Source organism: Chiloscyllium plagiosum, unplaced genomic scaffold (genome assembly GCF_037043375.1).
Source record: "Chiloscyllium plagiosum isolate Xiang-an unplaced genomic scaffold, Cpla_swu_hap1 HiC_scaffold_1, whole genome shotgun sequence".
In the NCBI taxonomy this organism is placed as follows: domain Eukaryota; kingdom Metazoa; phylum Chordata; class Chondrichthyes; order Orectolobiformes; family Hemiscylliidae; genus Chiloscyllium; species Chiloscyllium plagiosum.
Genome location: NW_028270139.1, coordinates 152,553,297 through 152,579,849, shown reverse-complemented (window position 1 = coordinate 152,579,849; position 26,553 = coordinate 152,553,297). Strand labels below are relative to the sequence as shown.

General features: G+C 41.9%; 1 protein-coding gene across 4 annotated transcripts in view; it reads right to left on the bottom strand.

Moving 5' to 3' along the window:
• dnaaf9 (dynein axonemal assembly factor 9) overlaps positions 1–26,553 on the bottom strand; it is a 217,442-nt gene that overhangs the window by 26,787 nt on the left and 164,102 nt on the right. For all 4 annotated transcript variants that reach the window (XM_087991656.1, XM_087991651.1, XM_043696328.2 and 1 more), the window contains 2 exons: positions 19,094–19,252; positions 9,194–9,319 (listed from right to left, as the gene is read on the bottom strand). In XM_087991656.1, the coding sequence (XP_087847782.1) occupies positions 9,194–9,319; positions 19,094–19,252 (285 nt within the window). The remainder of the gene's footprint in view (positions 1–9,193; positions 9,320–19,093; positions 19,253–26,553) is intronic.

The window sequence follows — 26,553 nt, the reverse complement described above, 5'->3', positions numbered from 1 at the left end:
ACATTTTCAAGTAACATCCATAGAACTAAACGTAGGGCTTCAAATGGTGAGTCGAGAGTGGTGCTGGAAGAGCACAGCAGGTCAGGCAGCATCCAAGGAGCAGGAAAATCTATGTTTTGGGCAAAAGCCCTTCATCAGCCCTTTCCTGATGAAGGGCTTTTGCCCAAAACATAGATTTCCCTGCTCCTCAGATGCTGCCTGACCTGCTGACCACTCTCGACTCTAATTTCCAGTACCTGCAGTCCTCACTTTCGCCTTTCAAATGGAAGGCAAAGTGATTTTCAGATGCAGAAGAAACAAGATTTGAAGTACTGTAGTTAACATGAAATTGAGAACTGGATTGCAATAGACTTGGAAATGGACAAGACCATGAAGAGACTGAACATGAGAAGAATTTTGAACTGGGGGTACATGTTGAACTTGATTCACTGTTTTCTGATATCATTAAGGGGCAGCACTTGAATGAGGAAAAGAGGTAATCAAAGATGGATCCTTGAGGGACATCAGAGGTGTGGCAGGAAGGAAACTATTGCTCAAGATGCTCTAGTTATTGTAGACTAAATTTTTAAAATAATCTTCTTGGAAACGTTTTGGGATGTCGTTAAAAGTTCTTCTCAAAAAGGAGAGAATTTAAGACAGAATCAGTCACAAAACTGTTACGGCACAGAGGAGCTGACCAGACAGCAGGCAATACAAGACCTTATCCTGTGCAATTAAATAAGTATTAATGAATGATCTCAATGTGAAGGTATCCCTAGATAGGAGCAACCATAATATAATTGAATTTTACATTGACTTTAGAGGGAAAGTGCGATTTTATCTGCAGTTCAAAAATAAGAGAAATCACAAGGTCTTGAAATTACAGCTGCCAAATTAATTTGAAAGATACACAGCCCAGTCAGACTGTGCCAGCTCTTCAAATGGTCTGCTTTATCTCATGCCAATCTCCTGCCTTTTCTCCATACCCTTGTACATTATTTCTATACAAATAGTCATCCAACGCTGTCCTGAGTGGCAGTTTCCAGTCAACCTGGTCAATTACTGAAATGCAGAAATCTTCTGACAATTTGATACCAAAAAATTTGGCAATAGTTGAATACATCTCATCTTATTTATAATATCCAGTATAAAGAAAATAATTATATGTCAAGATAGTAGTTTCACCAAATGTCTTAACTGAAAGCAATTCAAACTTAAGGCCATAATCTTTAATGCCATTAAAAGGTCAATCTAGACTGAGGTGACTGCCTGGTTAAAGCAACTACAAGTTTTGTTCATATTCACAGCTACATAAGTTTCTACTGTACATGGTGTATATGTAGATTTTAAATATGTGAAGTGATTCTGATACTTTTGTTTCCTGTTGTAGAGTGAAACCTAGTCTCACAGATCAGTAAAACTAATATACATACAAAGTAAGGAAAAATGAATTTGGAAATACAATGCTATAGAAGGAAACAAGAACTGAACAACTGAAAACTGAAGATAAGGAAGGATGGAACAAGAGTTATAACAGTGTGAAATAATAACAATTTGAATATGATGCAGAACTAATTAGAAAACCAGGCTTGATGAATGGTTTACTAGAAACAAAAGATATTAGATGCTTTCACCATGTTCAGTGTTCCTTGAACCTCATACAAGGATGTAGCTTCCCACAATAATATCTCCCAAGTGTTTAAGAAGTTAATCTAAACTGCATCTGTGCTGTGGAGGGTATTTCTTATTGGCAGCCCAGTGACCTCTGCTAGGAAGTAAGTAAAGGAGAAAGAGCAGTCTATTCAGCCCATCAAGCATTTCCAAGTGATCATGAATGATTTCTATCAAAGTACCATATTCCCGCTGTCTACCCAGGAGTAAAGGAGAAAGAGCAGTCTATTCAGCCCATCAAGCATTTCCAAGTGATCATGAATGATCTTCTATCAAAGTACCATATTCCCGCTATCTACCCAGGCCCCTTTACACTTTTGGTCTATAGAAATCCATTTTAATCTACATATAGACTGGAAAAGTCAAACAGGCAAATGTAGCCTAGATGAGGAGTTCAAAGGATATTTTTTGGGATAGTTTCTGAGAACAGCATACTCTGGAAGTGACCAGATAGGAGGCAACACAAGATATGGTTGAGAGTGTGGTTTTGGAAAATCAAACAGTCGGTCAGGCAGCCTCCGAGGAGCAGGAGAATCAATCTTTCGGGCCTAAGCCCTTCATCAGATCAGGGCGAATTCTTAGGCCTGAAAAGTTGATTCTCCTGCTCCTCTGATGCTGCCTGACCTGCTGTACTTTTCCAGCACCACACTCTTGACTTTGATCTCCAGCATCTGCAGTCCTCACTTTTTCCTAATACAAGGCATGGTATTGTGCATTGAGATGGGATTAATAAATGATCTCAATGTGAAGACAGCCCTAGATAGCAGCAAGCATATGATCTGATTTTACACTCAGTTTGAAGGAGAGAAGAGCTCGACATTTCTTTTATAATTTTAAGAAAGAAATTGTGTTAGCATGAAATTATAGCTGGCTGAAGTGAATTGGCAAATTAGGTTGGAAGATCTAGAGACAACGGCAGAAATACAGAACAGATACATAGAGTCTTAGAGGTGTGCAACACAGAAATAGATCTTTCGATTCAACTCCTCCAGGCCGACCAGATATCGCTAACTTAATCTAGTCCCATTTGCTAGCATTTGGCCCATATCGCTCTAAAATCTTTCTATTCATAAATCCATCCAGATGGCTTTTAAACGTTGTAATTCCATTAGCTTCCACCACCTCCTCAGGCAGCTCATTCCATATATGCACCACACAGAAAAGGTTGCCCCTTCGGTCCCTTTTAAATCTTTCCCCCATCACCTTAAACCTCTTGTTTTCAAATCCCCTACCCTGGGGAAAAGACCTTGACTATTCACCCTATCCACATCCCTCAAATTTTACAAACCTCTGTAAGGTCACCCTTCAGCCTCTGACACTCCAGGGAAAACAGCACCAGCCTTTTCAGCCTCAAAACCTGCAACCCTGGCAACATCTTTGGTAATCTTTTCTGGACCCTTTCAAGGGTAACAACATTGTTCCAACAGCAGACAGACCAGAACTGAACACTATTCTGAAAGCAGCCGAACCGATGTCCTATACATCCACAACATGACATCCCAACTCCGATAATCAATGTAATGACCAATAAATTCCTCCTTCACTACCCTGTCTCTCTGCGACTCCACTTTCAAGGAATTACGAACCTGCATCCCAAGGTCTCTTTGTGAGGCATCATTCCTCGGAACCTTACCATTAAATGTATAAGTCCTGCATTAATTTGCTCTATCCTAATTTGCCCTACAAAAATGAACATTTCAACAAGAAAGAACTATTACAAAAGGATAAACTCACCATCCAAGAAGAAAAAAATAATTATGCAAAGAGAGGTGGCAGGTCAGAAGACTGAACAAAACAAAATAAGGCTAATAGTAAAGCACGACAGAAAGCTAGCCAGAAATATAAAAATATCAAATGTTTATGGTAACTATTAACAAAAAACATTAACAAAATTCAAGTGCTGGACATATAGGAAGTGAGACTGGAAAACAAGAAAACTGTAGAAGAATTCATCAGATAAATTGCATCAATCTTCACTGCTCAAGTTACAAGTAACATCCCAAAAAACAGCAAAAAATAAGGAAGTGGAAGATAAGGAAAAGCTCTATATTATAAAAGAGGAATGGTGATAGTACAGGAGAAAATAGAGGAAATTTACCAGAATGGTACCTGAGCTGGAGAGTTTCAGTTATGAAGAGAGATTGGACAGATTGAGGTAGTCTTCCTTCGGCCAGAAGAGATTGCAGAGGAAGTGACTGGGGTGTATAAAATTATGAGGGGCACGGAAAAGGAGATAGAATTAAATTTTTCCTCTTGATGAAGGGAACAATGACCGGGATGGGTAGGGGCATAGCTTTAAGGTAAGAAGCAGAAGATTTAGAGGGGATGAGAGGAAAAGCTATTCACCCAGAGGGTGCTGAAAATCTGGAACTCATTGCCTCTAAGCTTGGTAAAGGCAGAAACCCTCATAACATTTAAGTAGAATGTAATGTGCACTTGTGATGCCAAAGCACACAAGATTATGGGCCAAGGGCTAGAAACTGAGATTAGACTGTATACAAGCCTGTCAAAAACAACAATAGGCCAAAGGGCCTTTTACGTGCTGTAGATCTTCATGACTCTTTGACACAGAGAAATCAATCACCAGAGAAGCAGTATTGAGTAAGCCGTTAGAGTAATGAGTTAACAAGTGCCCACATTCTGATGAACTAAATACTAGGGTCTTAAAAAAAAAAGTGGCTAATAAAATAGTTGATGCACGAGTTTTAACTTTGCAAAACTCCATTGATTCAGGGATGATCCCATTGATTGGAAAATAGTAGATGTAACTCTAATCAAAAGGGGAAGACAGAAAGCAGGAAACACAAGACCAGCCAGATTACAATCTGTCACAGGGAAAATTTTAGATTAACAATGATCTATTAGTAGAATAGTTGGTAAATTCAAGGTAATCATGTAAAGGCAACATTGTTTTGTGAAAATGTAAGCTTACAGAATTCGGACAGGCCTGGATAGTGTGGACATGGAGAAGACATTTCCACTCGTAGGAGAGACTAGGACACGAGGGCACAGCCTCAAAGTGAAGGGAGGACCCTTTAGAACTGAGCCGAGGAGGAATTTCTTCAGCCAGCCGGTGGTGAATCTAAAAAACTCATTGCCACAGAAGACTGTGGAAGCCAAGTCATCGAAGACCAAGGTGAATAGGTATGTGATTAGTAAGGTTATGGGGAGAAGGTAGGAAAATGGAGTTGAGAAACAGATCAGTCATGATCGAATAGCAGATCAGACCTGAGGGGCCAAATGGCCCAATTCTGCTTCTAAATCTTATGGACTTCTGAAATCACTGGAGTTCTTTAATGAAGTAACATATGGTTTGGATAAAATGAAGTTGGCAATGTGCTGCACATCCAGGAAGTATTTGATAAGGTGCTACACAAAAGGTTTTTGTATTTTTTACAACTTATACAAAACAACTTAGGTGAAGAGATCGAAGGTTCAGCTGCCAAAGATGACACAAAGATAGAGATGTACATGGTAACAACCTTCGATCCAACTCTTCCATGCTGATCAGATATCCTAAATTAATCTAGTCCCATTTGTTAGCACTTGGCCCATATCCCTCTAAACCCTTGCTATTTCTATACCCATCCAGATGCCTTTTAAATGTTGTAATTATACCAGCCTCCACCACTTCCTCTGATAGCTCATTCCATACATGCACCACCCTCTGCACAAAAACATTGCCCCTTAAATCCCTTTTAAATCTCCCCTCCCCTCACCCTAACCCAGCAGTCTGGATTCCTCCACCACAGGGAAAAGATGCCTGAATTTTCATGCTCCCTGAAATGGTTCAGTACAAAATCTGATACAGACAGTAAAAGTGAGATCCTGCTTTTAGGACATTTGAACAATAAAATTAAAAAAAAAACACTATTCTTCCAAGTTGAACTATAGTGTATAGCATGTATGCAAGAATATAACTATTTATAAAATTAGTTCTGAAAAGCTGCAGTGCTTAAACTATGACAGCATTGGCAACCTGAAATTCCAGTCACATACAGCCATGTTTTACCACATAGTTTTGCATCATTGTTTAAACAAAAGGCATCATCATGCTCTGAGCCAGTTCAAGTTTTTTTTATAAATTCATGGGATGAGAATGTCACTGGTTGGGCCAACATTTATTGCCCAGAGGGCAGTTAAGAGTCAATCACATTGCTGTGGGTCTGGAGTCAGACATATGGCTAAGGATGTTTCCTTCCGCAAAGGACATTAGTGAACCAAATGGGTTATTCCCTGATAATCGACAATGGATTTGTGGCCATCTTAATTTCAGATTTTTATTGAATTCAAACACCAATGTCTGCCATAGCAGGATTTCAACCAGAGTCCTCAGAACATTACCTGGGTCTCTGGATTAACAGTCGAGTGATAATACAATTAGGCCATCACCTTCCCATGGTGTTCTCAGTACTACAAGTTAATCATAGTTACAAAAATGTCATGGGTTCAAATTTTATAGTTACGGATTCTACTGCAGCTGATCAAAATTATGTTGAATGCGTTATTAACATAGAGTTCGAGAGCTCTTTAGCTCAAACTGGTCCATGCTGACTAAAGTGTCTGTCCACGCTAATCCCATTTCCCTGCATTTGGCCCATATCCTTTCCATATTCGAATACTTTCCTATTCATGTATTTGCCCAAATGCCTTCTAAATGTTGTTAATGTACCTGGCTCAACCATTTCCTCTGCCAGCTCATTTCATATGCATACCATCCTGTGTAAAAAAAGTTGCCCTCAGGTTTCCCTTTATTCTTTCCCCTCTAACCATAACCTGATGCCCTCAAGTCCTCGATTCCCCATCCGTGGGAAAAAACTGAGTCTATTCACCCCATTCATTCATATGATCAAAAAAAAAGTCCTAGCTTGTCCAACCTCTCTATGTATCTCAGACCCTTGAGTCCTGGCAACATCCTTGTAAATTTCTTCTGCACTCTTTCCAGTTTAATAGGATCTTTCCTATAGCAAGGTGACCAAAACTGAACACAATACTCCAAGTGCTTGTTTGTTAAATCTCAGAAGTCAATAGCTAAGAGTTGCCTTAATTATTAATTTAAATTAATTTGTGTTTTGAAGAGGAGTTTACTGGCAGTCAGAATAAAAAAGGTCAAAAATTTTAAGTTAATTTAATGAACAAATCAAGTACATGTATTGAATTTATAAACAGTATATGCAAATAGTACATTCACAAGTCTCTCAGTTAGGATGCATTAAGTATTTGACATAGAAATACTGAATTTTCGTTGTAACTCATTAGCTTTATCACAGATAAAGGTTTTAAAAGGGCTTTTCAGGTAGGAATGGTTGCTGACCTCTGAATTACAGTTCAAACATAATCTTGTAGGAAAGCTTTTGTACTCTAATCCTACATATTTCTACAGCTTAAAATGCCAATGTCTGTTTATAACTTACACAATTGTTACAGTGCAGAAAGGGGCCACTTAGTGTGCCTGTACTGGTTCCACTGCTCCAAATTACCTAGTGGCAGTTTTCATGTATTTTCCCCATATCCATGCAGACCACTAATACCCAGATAATCATCCTATGCTCTTTTAAATCTGCCTCCACCAAATTTCCAAGCAATTCATGCTATATCCTATCTATTCACTGTGTAAAGTTTTTCCCGGTATCATCCTTGCTTCTTTTGCACGACTACATTTTGTTCTACATCACCCAAGGACATAATTTTTGGTAAAGAAAGAAACAAATGTGGGTGCTGGAAATCAGAAACAAAATAAGAAATTGCTGGAAAAACTCAGGTGGTCTGATAGCACCTGTGCACAGAAAGCCGAGTTAATGTTTCGGGTCCAGTGAGCCTTCTTCAGAACTGCTGAGTTTCTCCAGCAATTTTGTTTGTGACATAATTTTTGATTCTGTAGAACTCTATACCGCATTCTTTCAATTGAATTCCAGTCTCTGGGATAAGTTGCTCACTTGTGCCAGTCTTGGTGAGCTTCAAAAGAGAGCTGGACCAGTTTTTGGTTGGGAAAACAAAAGGAATCTCATTACCCATAAGCAAGTTATCAGTCAACATAAGCAACATAAACAAAGACAGTCTTCTGGATAAGTTGAGAACACATTTTTTGTTGATTTATTTGCCTTTTTGTCTTTATGTTGTTTCCTTGGTAATTTTGGCCACTCGCAGATGGTATTTTCCTCAGGATCAGGAATGTCTAATCATGGTGCTGTAGGCAACATAAAGATGGGGCATGATAAACCATCAACATTTGCCAATGATAGCAACTCAGGGATCAGTGTTGGAATATTTGTGTTTACAGGTCAAAACGACATGGATGACATTCAGATGAGATGGAGTAAGGGCAAAGTAAAGAAACAGTACAGCAGGTGAAAACAGAATGCTGTTGCAGACATGTTGTCAGGAACTCATTTCGATTTCAAATTCAACCCCCAGGAAGGGACCAGAGTGCATTTCTTTCACACAACTATTGAGGAAAAGACAGAATTAGTGACTGGAGAACTAGGTTCCTGTCAAATACTAAAAACAATATTTTCACTCATCCCTATATTTACAGTTATGGAGTCATAAAGACATACAGCAATAAAACAGACCCTTCGGTTCAACTTGTTCATGCTGAGCAGATACCTGAAATTAATCTAATCCCATTTGCCAGCATTTGGCACATATTATTCTAAACCTTTCCTATCATATACCCATCCAGATGAATTTTAAATGTTGTAATTGTACCAGCCTCCACCACCTCCTCTGGCAGCTCATTCCATATATGCACCACCCATTGTGTGAAAAAGTTGCCCCTTAGGTCCCTTGTAAATTTTTCCCCTCTCACCTTAAACCTATGAGCTCTGGACGCCTTTAAACTGGGAAAAGACCTTGACTATTCAATCTATTCATGCCACTCATTATTTTATAAACTTCTATCTAATGTGAAGAAATTTCTCATTCAATATCAAACAGACAATTGGACAATTTAAAGGCTATGAAAGGTTTGAGAGATGGACTTGTGAAGTAAACTTGAGTGTTATTTGCATCAATGGTGGAAACAGATTGTGCACTTTCAGATCATGTTGAAAAGGCATGTATAGGAAAAACAGGATAGATAAGGGACACATCAAAAGTAAATGTACGGGGTCAGGAAAAAATGTACTGATGATGAGTCTCTGGTGACATCTGAACAAGTACAAATGGAATGACAAAAGTAAATTTAGCGCAGATGTAGAGAACTATAAGTCCAAACAAAAATGCTGAAAGTACTCAGTAGTTATGGCATTAGCTGTCAAAAAAAAACTTTAAGCATCAGCTCAATAACAGATCTCTCAGCACACCATTTGCTTTAGACAGATTAACCTCCCATCTGAAAATTATCAGTAAAAATCTATTCGCCATCATGCTACAACTCAAGTAGAGTTAACATTTAAGTATAAAAGATTCGCATATGAAAATGTTTTTAGATCAATCTGTAATACATTTCAAGTGGACGGTTAACTATTTGCTAAAGGTGAGCAACAGGAAAAATGTCACAAGTTAAGAGATTTACAGTATTACACTAGCATTTTAATGGCACCTGTGTTCCATGGTTGAGCACTGTGGGTTAATACAGGTAGCAATGGTACCAATGACGAATGCAGACTGAACTTCAGAGTCGGGATGCATCTGGATAGCCTGCACAACATCAATAATGTCTGTGTACCTACAAAAATAAAAGGTGCACGTATGAATTGAAAGTTAGGTACAAGACCAGCAATAATTTCTAACTGTAGTGTGAGAAGTTGAAGGGTCTGAGAAAAGGTCAGAGCAGTCTCATATTTACCACCAGGAGTTGCTTAGTAGAGACTTTTATTTAGAAAAATTGTAAAATTTAACTGAGGCAAGGACCTTGTGGAGCAGTTGTAATATTCCTATTGGGCGAAAGTGAGGATTGCAGTTGCTGGAGATTAAGAATCAAGAATAGAGTGGTGCTGGAAATGCACAGCAGGTCAGGCAGCATTCAAGGAGCAGGAAAATTGATGTTTCGGGCAGGAGCCCTTCATCAGAAATGAGGCTGGAAGCCTGAGGGGTGGAGAGATAAATGGGAGGGGATGGGGCTGGGGAGAAGGTAGCTATGACTGCAGTAGGTGGATGGAGGAAGGGGCAAAGATGATAGGTCGGAGAGAAGGGTGGGCCGCCCGACCCTCCTATCACTTTTACCCCTTCCTCCATCCACTTACTGCACTCCCAGCTACCTTCTCCCCAGCCCCACCTCCTCCCATCTATCTGTCCACCCCTCAGGCTTCCAGCCTCCTCCCTGATGAAAGGCTCCTGCCTGACACGTTGATTTTCCTGCTCCTCGGATGCTGCCTGACCTGCTGTGCATTTCCAGCACCACTCTAATCTGTAAGATTTCTATTCCTGAGCCAGAAGGTTTAGGTTCAAGTCCTGGCCGTGTCACAACATTTCTGAACAAGTTGATTAAAAGTAATTACTATTTAATTGAAGTATTTTTCTCAAAAAAACATTTAATCACACTCACAAATAAACTAGAGGTATTCCAAACCTTTAAAAGCCTTTGGCATTTTCAAACATTTGAATAACAAATCAAATCAAATCAAGGGTTAAGCTTGATGGAAGAGTTCAAATTTATACATAAAGAAAACAAAAAAAAGTAATACTGGAATAGAGCATACAGCACAGAAATGCACCCTTGGGCCCAACTCATCGATACCAATCAGATATCCTCAACTGAACTAGTTTGACAGAAATCCCTCTAACCTTCCCTCTTCATTGTTTTTTAAATGTAACTGTAGTTGTATTCACCTCCAATACTTCCTCTGGCAGCTCACTCCACATGTGCAACACCCTCTGTGAAAAGGTTGCCCCTCAGGTCCCTTTTAAAGTCTTTCCCTTCTCATCTTAAATTTACATCCTCTAGTTTTGGACTTCCCCACATTGGGGGAAAGACCTTCGCTATTCACCTAATCTATGTCCCTCGATTTTATAGACCTCTGCAAGGTTATTACGCAGCTTCCTTATACTCCAGGGAAAATATTCCCAGCCTATCCAACCTCATCTTATAACTCAAACCTGACAACCAGAACTGTATGCAGTACTTCAAACGTGGCCTTACCAATGTCTCGTACAGTCATAACATGAATTCCAACTCCTAAAGTCCCCTGACCAATGAAGTCAAGCATGCCATGGGATGGTGGTTAGATAGTCTCTGATTGGTGATGGTCATAGCCTGACATTTGTGGGGTGTGAATATTACTTGCCATTTGTCAGCCTATGTCTGGATATTGTCCAAGCTTTATTGCATTTGAACATGGATTGCTTCAGATCCAAGGAGTTGCAAATGGTGCTGAACATTGTGCAATCAGCAAACATCCCCACTTCTGACTTTATGATGGAGGGAAAGTCATTGATGAAGCAGCTGTAGATGGTTGGGCCGAGGACACTACCCTGAGGGAACCCTGCAGAGATGTCCTGGAGCCGAGACGACTGACATCCAATATCACAACCATCTTACTGTGTGTCAGGTAGTCCAACTGCTCTTCTCTTAAGCCTTTCTCTAATAGGGCCATCTACATATTGATTGAGAAAGTTGTGTCAAATACACAAACTCCTCCCCATCAAGCCCTATTGGCAGTCCTAGTCTATGCTTGAAAACTTAAAATTCCCAAATATTATAACGCCATTATTCTTAAAGCTACCTGTGATTTCCTGACATATTTGGTACTCCATTTCCTGCTGACTACTTTTTTTTGTGGTGGGGTGGTGGTGCTGCAATTGACTCCCAAAGTAATAATCCGCTTCTTATTTTTCCATTTCCCTGGACAATCCCTCAGGAATAGCCTCTATGTACTGCTGTCAAGTTTTCTCTCATCAAAAACACTACTCCCCTTCTCTCATGCCTCACCTTCTACCCTTCGCATAGCTATACCCTGAACATTGAGCTGTCACTCTTGTCCCTCCCTCAAGGAACAGAAGAATTGACGTTTCTGCATAAGCCCTTCATCAGGAGCCCATTCATAAGCCCATACCTGATAAAGGGCTTATGCCCGAAACGTTGATTCTCCTGCTCCTTGGATGTTGCCTGACCTGTGGTAACTTTTCCAGCACCACACTCTCGATTCTGATCTCCAGCATCTGCAGTCCTCATTTTCTCCTTGTCCCTCCCTCGGCTATGTTTCTGTAGTAGCTATGATATTGCACTCCCACGTTCCAATGCATGACCAGAGGTCATCTGCCTTTCCTGTCAGGCCTCTTGCATTGAAATAAATAGTTTAATTCATCTGTCTTCCCTCTGCCATGCTCTTGCCTGCTTTGTCTACTGAACTTGTTCTCTTTAACTTCTGTACCAGACTCAATCTTCTCTGTTGTCTCACTGTTGATGTCATTTGTACCAGTGTATGCAGCCACCTCTGGCAGCTCATATTTCCTATTGAGAATTCTCTGCAATCACTGACATTATTTATCCTTGGAACCAGGTAAGCAATACACCATCCCGATTTCTTGCTCCTAGAAATGCACGTCTGTACCCCTGATTAGATTGCCTCCTATCACAACTGCTCACTTAGACTTTGCCATAGCCTGCATTACAGCAGAGCCAGTCGTGCTGCCAAAGATCTGGGTGCTGCTGGTATTTTCCAGAAAGACCATCCCCCTCAACAGTATCCAAGACAGTATACTTGTTTGGGAGGGGCATAGCCACAGGAGACTTCTCCACGATCTACCTCTCCTGGCAGTCAATCATCTACTTGTCTGTACCTGCAGTGTAACCATCTCCCTGAAGCTACTACCTAGGACACTCTTTGCTCCTTAGTACAGCCAGGCCCACTTTCTGCAGACAGTCACTAGGCTTTGCTTCCAGATCTCTCAAATTTGACAAGAAGAACATACCTCTCCATTAAGTGCCATCTCTGTCCCTTTAACAACAAGCAGACTAATGGGCAAAAGAAGTTTTGCCCTTACCTTGTTACTGCTTGCTCTCTTCAAGAAAGCCTGGCATTCATGTAGCCTCACTCTTAAATATAACCAGCAGCACCTTGACAACAAAGCAGCCCCTTGCAAAAACAGCCAGAACAAGAGACAACAATGCCTCCCTCCACACCCCTAGTCCGCTCAACTCCACCTCAGTACAACAGGATCTTGACTAGATGGGCCAATGGGCCAAGGTTTGCTCACCCTTGCTGGTCGCACTCTGCCAGGAGTACTTCAGGTCTATCTTTTATCACATAATGCCTGCAAGAATCAAATCTAATCAGATTACTGACAGCATATTAAGTCTGTGGGCTAGGTTTCTTTCTGGCCTGTCAGCTCGCCACCAACTTTCCTTCTGGGGACTTATTGGGGAGTTGAGGGAAGGCGTCCACTCCTACAGAATGCCAAACTCATGTTATATTTATCTCTTTTGCCATTTATGTTGCATCAATATCTTGTCAATTTCTCAGTCCTTCCACCAAATCACCCATGAGAACAGTTCCCCCAGATCTACTTTTTCCAAGATGAGCCAATTTTGAATACTCCTATAAATCTCCTTTCAATAAATCTGTATATCTAGCTTAGGTTTCTCCTCTCTGAAATCTTCAAATCTTTTCTGCACCCTCTCCAACACTTCCACAAAATTCCTTGTGTGTACATTCAGATATTTCAGTTGAGGCCCAGTGTTTTCACAGTTTATCATAATTGGCGTGGGTTTCCTCCGGGTGCTCCTGTTTCCTCCCACAATCCAAAGATGTGCAGATTAGGTGAATTGGCCATGCTAAATTGCCTATAGTGTTCAGGGATGTGGAGGTTAGGTGTATTAGTCAGGGGAAAATGGAGAGTAATAAGGTAGGAGAGTGGATCAGTGTGAACTTGTTGGGCCAGGTGGCCTGTTTCCACACTGTGGGGAGGTTCTATGATTGGCATATTAAGTGCTTTCTCAACTTCCCCTATCACTTTCAACTAAAGGTTCATTGACAAGATGTCCACCCATTCTATCAGCTTACGTCCTCTTCAATTGTTTCACTTTCTTTTTCACAGTTCACAATATTACTAAGTTTAGTGTTGTCTCCAAACTTTGAAAATGCAAATAAGTTGAGGTCATTCAAAAGGGATATGAGACAGCTTTGGCAAATAGGGTTAAGGAGAATCCAAAATGGATTCTACAAACACATTAAAGACAAAAGGGTAATTATGGAGAGAAAAGGCCCCTTAAAGAACAGCAATGCTGCCTACATGTGGAACCACAGAAGACATATTAAATGAGTATTTTACATGGAGAAGGACATGGAAGATGTAGAATGTGGTAAAATAAATAGCAACATCTTAAAAACTGTTCATATTACAGAAGCGGTGGTGCTGAACAGCTTAAGATGCATTGAGGTGGATAAATTCCCATGACCTGATTAGGAGTAACCTTGAACTCTGTGGAAACCTAGGTAAGTGATTGATGGGCCCCTTGCTGAGATATTTGTATCATTGATAGCCACAGGTGAGGTGTTGCAAGACTGGAGGTTGGCTGGAGTAGTCATGGGCACCCGCATGGGCCCCAGCTATGCCTGCCTCTTCGTAGGATATGTGGAACAATCCATCTTCCGCAGCTACACTGGCACCACCTCCCACCTTTTCCTCCGCTACATCGATGACTGTATCAGCGCTGCCTCGTGCTCCCAAGAGGAGGTTGAACAGTTCATCCACTTTACCAACACCTTCCACCCCAACCACAAATTCACCTGGACCGTCTCAGACTCCTCCCTCCCCTTCCTCGACCTTTCCATTTCTATCTCGGGTGACCGAATCGACACGGACATTTACTATAAACCGACCGACTCCCACAGCTACCTAGACTACACCTCCTCCCACCCTGCCCCCTGTAAAAACATCATCCCATATTCCCAATTTCTTCGTCTCCGCCGCATCTGCTCCCAGGAGGACCAGTTCCAAAACCGTACAACCCAGATGGCCTCCTTCTTCAAGGACCGCAATTTCCCACCAGACGTAGTCGACGATGCCCTCCACCGCATCTCTTCCACTTCCGCTCCTCCGCCCTTGAGCCCCGCCCCTCCAACCGCCACCAGGACAGAACCCCACTGGTCCTCACCTGCCACCCCACCAACCTCCATGTACAACGTATCATCCGCCGCCATTTCCGCCACCTCCAAACGGACCCCACCATCAGGGATATATTTCCCTCCCCTCCCCTATCAGCGTTCCGAAAAGACCCCTCCCTCCGTGACTCCCTCGTCAGGTCCACACCCCCCACCAACCCAACCTCCACTCCCGGCACCTTCCCCTACAACCGCAAGAATTGGAAAACCTGCGCCCACACCTCCCCCCTTACTTCCCTCCAAGGCCCCAAGGGACATTTCCATATCCGCCACAAATTCACCTGCACCTCCACACACATCATCTATTGCATCCGCTGCACCCGATGTGGCCTCCTCTATATTGGGGAGACAGGCCGCCTACTTGCGGAACGTTTCAGAGAACACCTCTGGGACACCCGGACCAACCAACCCAACTACCCCGTAGCCCATCACTTTAACTCCCCCTCCCACTCCACCAAGGACATGCAGGTCCTTGGACTCCTCCATCGCCAGACCATGGCAACACGACGGTTGGAGGAAGAGCGCCTCATCTTCTGCCTGGGAACACTCCAACCACAAAGGAAGAACTCGGATTTCTCCAGTTTCCTCATTTCCCCTCCCCCCACCTTGTCTCAGTCAAATCCCTCGAACTCAGCACCGCCTTCCTAACCTGCAATCATCTTCCTGACCTCTCCGCCCCCACCCCACTCCGGCCTATCACCCTCACCTTGACCTCCCTCCACCTATCGCATTTCCAAAGCCCCTCCCCCAAGTCCCTCCTCCCTACCTTTTATCTTAGCCTGCTGGACACACTTTCCTCATTCCTGAAGAAGGGCTTATGCCCGAAACGTCGATTCTCCTGTTACTTGGATGCTGCCTGACCTGCTGCGCTTTTCCAGCAACACATTTTCAGCTACGTGGTATTTTAACAACGTGGTAAGGAAAAGCAAGGGAACGATAGACTAGTGACAGTGATGTCAGTGCTGAGCAAGTTGTTGTTTGGAATCCTGAGGGACAGGATTTGCTTGTACTTGGAAAGGCAAAGACTGTGTCAGGATAGTCAAGATGCCTTTGTGCATGGGAAATAGTGTCTCACTAACTTAACTGTGCATTTGAAGAAGTAATGAAGAGGATCGATGAGGACAGAGTAGTGGACGGAATCTATATGGACTTCAGGAAGGTGTCCGACAAGCAGCTTCATGGGAGGACAGTAGTGAGCCACATGGATCAGTACTGGGTCCACTGCTTTTTGTCATTTATATAAATGATATGGTTATTATGTTTGCAGATGACACCAAAATTGAAGATGTAGTGACAGCGACGAACGTCACCTCAGAGTATAACGGGATCTTGATCAGGTGGGCGACTGGGCCAGGGAGTAGCAGGTAGATGGAATTTATTTGAGATGCTGCATTTTGGAAAGGCAAATCAGGGCAGAACTTATACACTTAATGGTAAGGTCCTGGGAAGTGTTGCTGAATAAAGAGTCCTTGGAGTGCAGGTTCATAATTCCTTGAAAGTGGAGTCACAGATAACAGGATAGTGAAGCCGGTTTTTGGTATGCTAGCCTTTATTTGTCAATGCACTAGGAGTTGGGACTTATAGGCCACTTTTGGAATACTGCGAGCCATTCTTGTCTCCCTGCTATAGGGAGAATATTGTAAAACTTGAAGGGGGTCAGAAAAGATTTAAGGATGTTGCCAGAGTTGGAGCTACTGAGTTTTTGGAGAGCCAGAATTGGCTGGGCCTATTTTCCCTGGAACATCGGAGGTTAAGGGGTGACCTTATAGAGGTGTATAAAATCGTAAGGGAATAGATAAGGTGAACAGACAAGGTATTTTACCCGGAGTGGGGGAGTCCAAAACTAGAGAACACAGGTTTAAGGTGAGAAGGGATAGACTTAAAAAGGGACCTAAGAGGCAACGTTTTCAATAGAGACTGGTGCATGTATGGAATGATCTGCCAGAGGAAGTGTTGGAGGCTGGTAAAATTACAATATTTAAAAAGGCATCTGGATGAGTACATGAATAGGAAGAATTTAGAGGGAGAAGGACCAAACGCTGGCAAATGGGACTAGAGTTATTTATGATATCTGGTCAGCATGGACGAGTTGGACCCAAGGGTCTGTTTCCATGCTGTACATCTGCGGATCTAAATAGATCAATCAAAGCAGAGGTTCGGGTCCTGAGGCCTGGGAACACTCAATGTATAACCTCCATCCAGTCAGATAAAAAAACATTTACTGCCTTTCTTCATATCCATGTACCCACGATCCATTTAATTTTGTGGGGTTTAACTGTACTGACAAGCCTGTTATGTGGCACTTCAAACATCTTTTGGAAGCCCATATTAATCAGACTTAACAATCACATTACACTCATGGAAATATCTAATCAAGTTAGTTGAGCATAACGGTGGCATGTCCCTCTCTGGCATCAAGATCGCTTTTGACTCTATCAATGGGAAAGTACTTGGAAGATCCCGTCAAAGGTCAGCTTCCAGAAAATTCACCAACATCCTCCATTTCCTCTATGATGCTATGTCAGCGATGGTCCTCACCGACAGTAAAACAGCAGAATCCTTTTAGGTCAAACAGGGATATGTCATTGCCCCAACTATTTTGTCCATCTTCATCAGCATCATTTTTCATCTTGTCAAGAACAAGCTTCACAGAGGTGTGGACTTTTGTCCACAGAATGGATGGAAAATTTCTCAACCTCAAATGTTTGGAAAACTAAGAAGAAAATGACATCGATCTCACCTATGAAACTTCAGTATGTGGATAATAACATTATCTCTACACTCTTGAAAGTGAATCTTCCAAGTCTTGGTTAATGCTTTTGGCAGAAGCATTCTGAAGAATTGGTCTCAAACTCAAGATGATTCAGATCCTTTATCAACCTTACCTAGCTCAATTTCTGGTCTATCCATTAAGCAAGGTCAACAGAGAAATCTTCTCACACGTGGAACATTTCCCTTACCTGGGAAGCTATTTCTCATCCAAAGCTGACATTGAATATAATATTGAATTTTTGCATCAATCTGTCAGTACCATCTTTGAATACCCAAGGATAAGACTCTTTGATAACTTGATACAGAGACCTTTGTGTATAAGGCAGTGATCTTTCTCTTCTACAAGGCTCTGAAATATGGACTACATATAGATACCACCTCAAGGCCCTTGAGAAGTACCCTCAAAATTGTCTGAGACAGACTGTCCGCATCAACTGGAAGAACAGGAGTACTAACATCAGCATCCTTGAAGCAGCCAATAGCATCAGCATCAAAGCCGTGATCATCCGAAACCAACTCCATTGGAAGGGTCCCATACTAGAGTTCTGACTGTCAAAGTAAATTATGTTCACCCAACTCAAGGAAGGAACTCAAACAAGAGGTCAAACAAAGCATTTAAAGACTCTCTAAAGGCTTACCACAAGAAACACAACATATATGTCAACACGTGGGAGATATTTGTTCAGAAGAAACCAACTTGGATTTCCTGTATGAAGCGACACAATACTTCAAGTCGTAGAGATGTACAACACAGAAACAGACCCTTCAGTCCAACTCATCCATGCCGACCAGATATCCAAACCTAATCTAGTCCCATTTGTCAGCACTTGGCTCACATCCCTCTAAATTCTTCCCATTCATATACCCATCCAGATGCCTCTTAAATGTTGCAATTGTACCAGCCTCCACCACTTCCTCTGGCAGCCCATTCCATACGTGCACCACCATCTGTGTGAAAAAGTTGCCCCTTCGGTCCCTTTTACATCTTTCCCCTCTTACCCTAAACCTAACCTCTAGTTCTGGATTCCCCCAACCAAGGTAAAAGACTTTGTCTATTTCTCCTAGCCATGCCCCTCATGATTTTATAAACCTCTATGAGGTCACCCCTCAGCCTTCGACACTCCAGGGAAAACAGCCCCAGCCTATTCAGCCTCTCCCTATAGCTCAAACTCTGGCAACATCCTTGTAAATCTTCTCGGAATCCCTTCAGGTTTCACAACATCCTTCCAATAGGAAGGAGACCAGAATTCCATGCAATATTCCAAAAGTGGCCTAACCAATGTCCTGTACAGCCGCAACATGACCTCCCAACTCCTGTACTCAATACTCTGACCAATAAAGGAAAGCTTATCAAATGCCTTCACCAGGACTACACCTGTTCCTATAACACGGAATAGACAAAAAGAAGAATGGAACAGGACTTTATTTTGTGGCTGGGAAAGGCAAGATAGAGATCAATGTCATTCACTAATCAGACAATCAAATGGAAAGCTTTTCTTTTATTACTTAATATGCTTGAGCCAGCAACTAGGTATGCTACATACCACATTCTAATGATTTCCACACTCTGACTTGGCGGGTGCAACTTTCATGTAAAGTACATTGTTACACTGAATTACACTCACCCTGGTGTCACAATCAGCAGCCTCATTTTCTTTCTAGAGTATACAGATTGATGAACGGTCCGATTCCGTTGTGCTTCAAGTACATTTGAAAGAAAGCGATGGATTTGCCCAACATTGAATAGCTCACAGTTATCTGGCATTTGACGGTAAACTGACCACCTTTAATGAAAGGAAACCGTAATTAGTCATAGGAAGATTTATTGAACCACTTCAGATTATTTGTTTTTGTCAGACAATTTTTGTATTCTTAAGCCATTTTGCTACTGAAACAGAACATTGAACATACTTAGTAGATCCAGCACTTGGGTTAACAATTTAGGTCAATGTCACTGTTTCCAGCCCACAGATACTGCCAAATTGCAGTATTTCCTTTATCTACAGTATTTTCCTTCTGTATGTGGCACATAACTTGTTCATTACTCATGCTTAATAATGATATTTTAGAACTGAATGATAAACATGTGCATTTCATCCTCACATCAAACTGCGAAACTATAATCCAAGAGCCCAGGCATCCATAAAGCTGAACGTATTGCTTAAAGACTGGAGTGGAACAGCTACTATTTAGTTTCAGGTCCTCTCTACAAATCTTGCTGCACAGTTCACCAGAACACTGGTTTTAGCATGGCTCCAGTGCCCCATAAATTGAAAACCATACAGATTAGATTAGATTACTTACAGTGTGGAAATAGGCCCTTCTGCCAAACAAGTCCACACCGACCCTCCGAAGAGCAACCCACCCAGACATTTACCCCTTCACTTAACATTACGGGCAACTTAGCATGGCAAATTCACCTAACCTACACGTTTTTGGACTGTGGGAGGAAACCAGAGCACCCAGAGGAAACCCACACGGGGAGAATGTGTAAACTCCACACAGACAGTCGCCCGAGGTGGGAATTGAACCCCGGTCTCTGGCGCTGTAAGGCAGCAGTGCTAACCACTGTGCCACAATGCCGCCCATAAAAATAGTAGGGGGAAGGCATCATGTGGGAAGAGATGTGGCCATTTAGGTGGCAAATGTGGAACAAAGAGGTGGAGCGTACAAACTGAAAAAAGCACAAGTGTACAAGTCCAGAGATTGCAAAGAACAAATCCTATAAAGCACTGATTTTTTTGAATATGGATGGAAAAAAAAAGCATGCGTAACCTTATGGCCATTACAAGTTGCAGGGGAACAAAATCTAGGAATCAAAGATCGAAGGCTATATGACATGCTGAAAATGCAAGAAACTAGGAAAAGGTGGTGAGGTAGTTCAGCCAGCTAAAAGCGTCATAGTACAGTTGTGAGGTAGGAATTTACCTTGACAGCACGAAATGTAAAATTGATTTGAGTAGAGACAAGAAATAAGACAAGGATGACTTCAGGGAGCGATTTATAGGCCTTTATAAGCAAAAGCATACAGGAAAACATAAATAGCGTGCGTAACAAAGGAAACACAATAATGAGAGATTTGAATCTACATAGAGATTGAACAAATCAAACTGGAAAAGGTGGCCTGGAATGAGTTCACAGAGTGTACGGAGTTGCATGCTCCGCAGCCAAGGTGGTGGCTATTTCCAACCAGATAATGAGCAGTGAAACAGGGTTAAAAAAAAAAACAACCTCTTCGGAAAAGTTACGTAACAGTAATCATAACAATGAAATTTGAGGGCAAGAGGTGTGCTATAAAAGCTGGTGTCTTAAGTTTTAATTAAGCTAACAGCATGAGTAGAAGTGTAAAATTATCTCAAGGGAAAGAATTGAGTTAGAATTGATGACAGCAGAGATGCTTTGGGAATATTTTAAGGAGATATTTAACAATTAGCAGCAAACACTTGTTCCAATGTGAAAGACTATTGAGAAGGATGCATCATTTATAGTTGAATACAATGTTAAAGATAATATCAAACTGAAACAATCTGAACTGTAACATTCACACCACACAAATTCCAGACAATGACCATCTCACCACTGCTCCTTGACATTCAGTGGTGTTATCATCACTGAATCCCTCCACTATCAACATCCTATTAACATCAAATACCACTGACCAGAAACTCAGATGGACTCACCACATTAACACTGTGGCTACAATCGCAGGTCAGATGCTCGGAATACTACAGCAAGTAATTCACCTTCTGAGTCCCTAAAGTCTGTCCACCATCTTCAAGGCACAAGTCAGGAGAGTGATGGATTACTTCCCACTTGCCTGGAATAGTGCGGCTCCAACAGCACAATCCAGGTCAAAGCATCCACAAGCATCCAATCTCACCACCACCAGTGTATTCTATTTACAAGATGCACAGCAGAAATTCACCAAAGATCTTTACATAACACCTTCCAAACCCATGACCACTTCCATCTAAAAAGAACAAATGCAACATATACCTGCGAACACCACCACCTTCAAGTTCACCTTCAAGCTACTCACCCTCCCTACTTGGAAATATATCACTGCTCGTTCCCTGTCGCTGGGTTAAAATCTTGGCATTCCCTCTCTAAAGGCATTGTGGGTCAACCTACAGCACATGAACTGCAGCAGTTCAAGAAAGCAACTTCACCACCACCTTGAGGACAACTAGAGATGGACAACAAATGCTGGCAAACATGAGATACAGTAGAGAGATCCCTACAGTGTGGAAACAGGCCATTTGGCCCAACATGTCCACACTGACCCTCCAAAGACCATCCCAGCCAGACCCATCCCCCTATAGTGCTAACCACTGAACTACGATGCCGCTTCAGTAATGCCCGTTTACCATAAATTAATTTTAAAAAGAGCATAAAATCTTCAAAGATACATCATAAGTTATTGTTTCTTAAAATCTAACCCAAATCATGACTAAACAAAAAAGAGAGAAAATGGAGTATGAGAAAATGTTATCTTGTAATAGAAAGACAGATTCCAAGAGTTTCGACAATTATTTACATAGACTAATGAAAATTAACATTGAGCCTTGATGGTGTGTGTAAAGAAATTGATGGAGACATTGAGCAGTTCTTTTGTGTCTGTCCTCTGTGTAGAAGACTTGGAACATTTCCCAATGGTATTTGAAAACCGAGTAAACAAGACAGAGGAACTCAAAACATTTACAAGCAACAAGGTGCTGAGAAAAATATCAGACCTAAATGTCCCAAATGGTCTGTATTCCTAGAGTCCTGAAAATAGCAGCTGTCAAGATAGAAGATACATTGTCTGGAATTGCTTAGGTTCTGCAAGGCCCCTGGCTGATCGAAAAATATGTAAAGAAGGGAGACAAACCAAAAAGCTTGATGTTAGCTTGTTAAATATTTATCACAGGAATATTGCTGGAATTTAGGAGGTTACAGCAGGATACTTTGAAAAAAAAATCAAACTCAGCAGATCTGGCAGCATCTGTGGAGAAAAACCAAGAGTTAATGTTTCAGGTCCAGTGATCCTTCTTTAGAGCCGAAGGAGGGTTAGTGGACTTGAAACGGTAACTCTATTTTTCTCCACAAATGCTGCCAGACCTGCTGAGGTCCTCCAGCAATTTTGTTTCAGATTTCCACCATCCGGAGTTCTTTTGAGTTTTTTTGACTTGAAAAATCATAATACAAATCAGGCAGAGACAACATGGCATTGGTGTAGGAAAGTGCATTCAACTAATTTTAGTCTCAAAATAAAGAGGCACCAATTTAAGACTAGGATAAGAAGGAATTTCTTCTCTCAGAGTTGAGTATCTTTGGAACTCCTTGTTCCAGAGAGCTGTGGAGGTATAGTCCTTGTGTAAATTTAAGGCTGAGATGGATAGATTCTTGATAAGTAGGAGGTATCAAGGGTCCAGGAAAAGTGGATGCAAGGAATGATCCTACTGAATGAAGATTCAGTCTCGATGGTCAAATGGCCAATTTGCTGCATCTATACAAAACGCTGGTGCGGCCACACTTGGAATATTGTGTGCAGTTCTGGTTGCCCATTACACGAAGGATGTGGAAGCATTGGAAAAAGGTGCAGAGGAGATTTACCAAGATGTTGCCTGATCTGGAGGGAAGGTCTTATGAGGAAAGGCTGAGACACTTGGGTCTGTTCTCATTGGAAAGGCAGTGGTTAAGCGGGGATTTGATCAAGACATAAAGATGATCAGAGGATTAGATACGGTAGGCAGTGAAATACTCTTGTACAAGCTGACGACGTCAGCTTGTACAAGAGGGCATAACTATAAATTGAGGGGTGATGGATTTTAGACAGATGTCAGAGGCAGGTTCTTTACGCAGAGAGGGGTAAGGGCGTGGAATGCCCTATTTGCTAATGCAGTCAACTCAGCCACATCAGGGAGATTTAAACAATCCTTGGATAAGCACGTGGATGATTTTTGGATAGTGTAGGGGGACAAGCTGAGAATAGTTCGCAGGTCGGCACAACAGCGAGGGCCAAAGGGCCTGTTCTGCGCTGTATTGCTCGATGACTCACTCCTGTTCCTATTGCTTACAGTCTAATTTATTGGACCTTTTCTGAAAAGAAACAAAGTGATTAAAAGGGAACTTATAGAAGTAACAAACGTGAACTTCCAAAAACAAGGTTCACAAAGGGCATATATTATAACATATTAGCGTGGCTAAAGGACTGGTCATTAAATGAGAAATTGGGAGTAAGGACAATAGGGTGTTTTCTTTAGATTGGTACGCTGAGAATTTCACTATGTTTCCTGCCAAAGCAGATAAGTGAAGCAGTATACTAGTTAACTCGAGCAACATTAGAAATCTGTAATACAATGGGATGTGCACATCCTAGTACATGAACCACAAAATGTTAAAATGCAGGTTTAGCGAGTGAATAGGAAACCAAATGGAATGTTGAAATTTATTGCAAAGGGAATGTACGACAAAAATATACATTTTACAGCAGCTGTACATGGTCTTGGTGAAACTGCATCTGCAGTACTATGTAGTTTTGGTGTCCTTTTTTGAAAAAAAAGCTATTACATCAGTAGCTCATAAAAGAGCCATTAGTCCCTTTCTGTTACCTAGCCAATCTTCTATCCATGCCATTACAGGGGTTGAGTATCTTTGCTTGCTGCTGACAGCTAGGAGGCCAGAGTCCTTGGGTATACTTAAGGTTGATAGAAAGATTACTGATTAACAATATGCAAACCAGAAAATTGAGTTGAAACCACAAGCAGATCATGGACACAGTGACAGAGAAGTCTCAAAGTATTGAATGATTTACTCATACTTCTAACTCACAAGTTGCTCTTTGTTTTTTTATCTACCGAAACAGCTGCACCCACGGAAAACATTGTTGGACTAACAGCTCTTGATCTGTTAATTACAAACATTTTATTTACACAAGATAAAAATGCGTCAATGCTGATAATTCTCACTACTGATAAATAAAAATGTGCTAGATGATTGACACTAGAAATTAAGAAATAAAGTGAAGAAACTTATGAATCAATGATTGAATAAATTACTTTTTAAAAAATATTCATTTTGTGGGATGTGGGCAACAGTGGCTGGGCCAGCATTTATTGCCCATCCCAGTTGCTCGAGAAGGTGGTGGTGAGCTCTCTTCTTGAAGTGCTGCAATCCACCTGTTGTGGGTTGGCCCACAATACCATTAGGGAGGGAATTCAGGATTTTGACCCAGCAACAGTAAAAGGACCTGCGATATATTTCCAAGTCAGGATGGAGAGACACTTGGAGGAGAAACCCAAGGGTGTTAGTGTTCCCATATATCTGCTGCTCATGTCCTTCCAGATGCTAAGTGGTCATGGGTTTGCAAAGTGCTGTCTGAAGATGTTTGGTGAATTTCTGCAGTGCATCTTGTATATAGTACACACTGCTGCTACCGCACATCGGTGGTGGAGGGAGTGGATGTGATGCCAATCAAGCAGCCTGCTTTGTCTTGGATGGTGTCAAGCTTCTTGAGTGTTGTTGGGACTGCACTCATCCAGGCAAGTGGGGAGTATTCTATCACACTCCTGACTCATGCCTTATAGATGGTGGACAGGCTTTGAATAGTTAGGAAGTGACTTATTCAGAACTTCTGACCTATTCTTGTAGCCACTGCATTTATGTCGTGAGTCCAGTTGAGTTTCTGGTCAATGATAACCTCCAGGATGCTGCGAGTGGGGCATTCAGTGATGGTAACACTGTTCAATATTGAGGGGTGGTGGCTAGATTATCTCTTAGTAGTGAAGGCCATAGCCTGGCATTTGTGTGGCGCAAATGTTACTTGCCACTTGTCAGCCCAAGCCTGGATATTGTCCAGATCCAATTACATTCAAACATGGACTGCTTCAATAACTGAGAATTTGCAAATGGTGCTGAACATTGTGCAATCATGGGCGAGCACCTTCTGACGTTATGATGCACGAAAGGTTATTGATGAAGTAGTTGATGATGAATGAGCCCAGCCCGTGAGGGCGGCACGGTGGCACTGTGGTTAGCACCGCTGCCTCACAGCGCTAGAGACCCGGGTTCAATTCCCGCCTCAGGCGACTGACTGTGCGGAGTTTGCACATTCTCCCAGTGTCTGCGTGGGTTTCCTCCAGGTGCTCCGGTTTCCTCCCACAGTCCAAAGATGTGCAGGTCAGGTGAATTGGCCATGCTAAATTGCCCGTAGTGTTAGGTAAGGGGTAGATGTAGGGGTATGGGTGGGTTGCGCTTCGGCGGGGCAGTGTGGACTTGTTGGGCCGAAGGGCCTGTTTCCACACTGTAAGTAATCTAATCTACATTATCCTGAGTCACTCCTAGAGAAATGCCTTGGAGCTGAAATGACTCACCAACAACCATAACCATATTCCTATATTGCAGGTATGACTTCAACCACCAGTATACCGCCTGATACGCACGGATTCCAGTTTTGCTTGAGCTTCTTGTTGCCACACTCAGTTGAATGTAGCCTTGATGTCAAGGGCTGTCACTCTCACCTCACCACTGGAATTCAGCTGTTTTGTCTATGTTTGAACCAAGGCTGTAATGAGGTCAGCTGAATGACCCTGTTGAAACCCAAACTGGACATCACTAAGCAGATGTTGCTTGGTAGCATTGTTGATGACACCTTCCATCACTTTACTGACGATCGAGAAGAGACTGATGGGGTGCTAAATGGCTAGGTTGGATTTGTCCTTTTTCTTATGTGCAGGATATACCTGGGCAATTTTCCACATTGTCAGGTAGATACCTGTGTTGTAACTGTACTGGAATATCTTGGCTTGGGGAGTGGAAAGTTTTGGACCACAAGTCTTCAGTATTATTGCCAAAATGTTCTCAAGGCCCATAGTCTTTGCGTATCCAGTGTCTCCAACTGTTTCTTGATATCACGGGGAAAGAATTTAACTGGCTGAACACTATTATCTAATGCTGAGGATCACTTCATATTAAAAAAAATACATTAGGAGAGAAAGTTATCCAGTCTTCATTGTCGATCATCTACTTCAATGTCATATTCCCACTTTTTCCTCGTACACTTGATACATTAAAATCTAAAGATTTATCTCATTTAGGAATATAT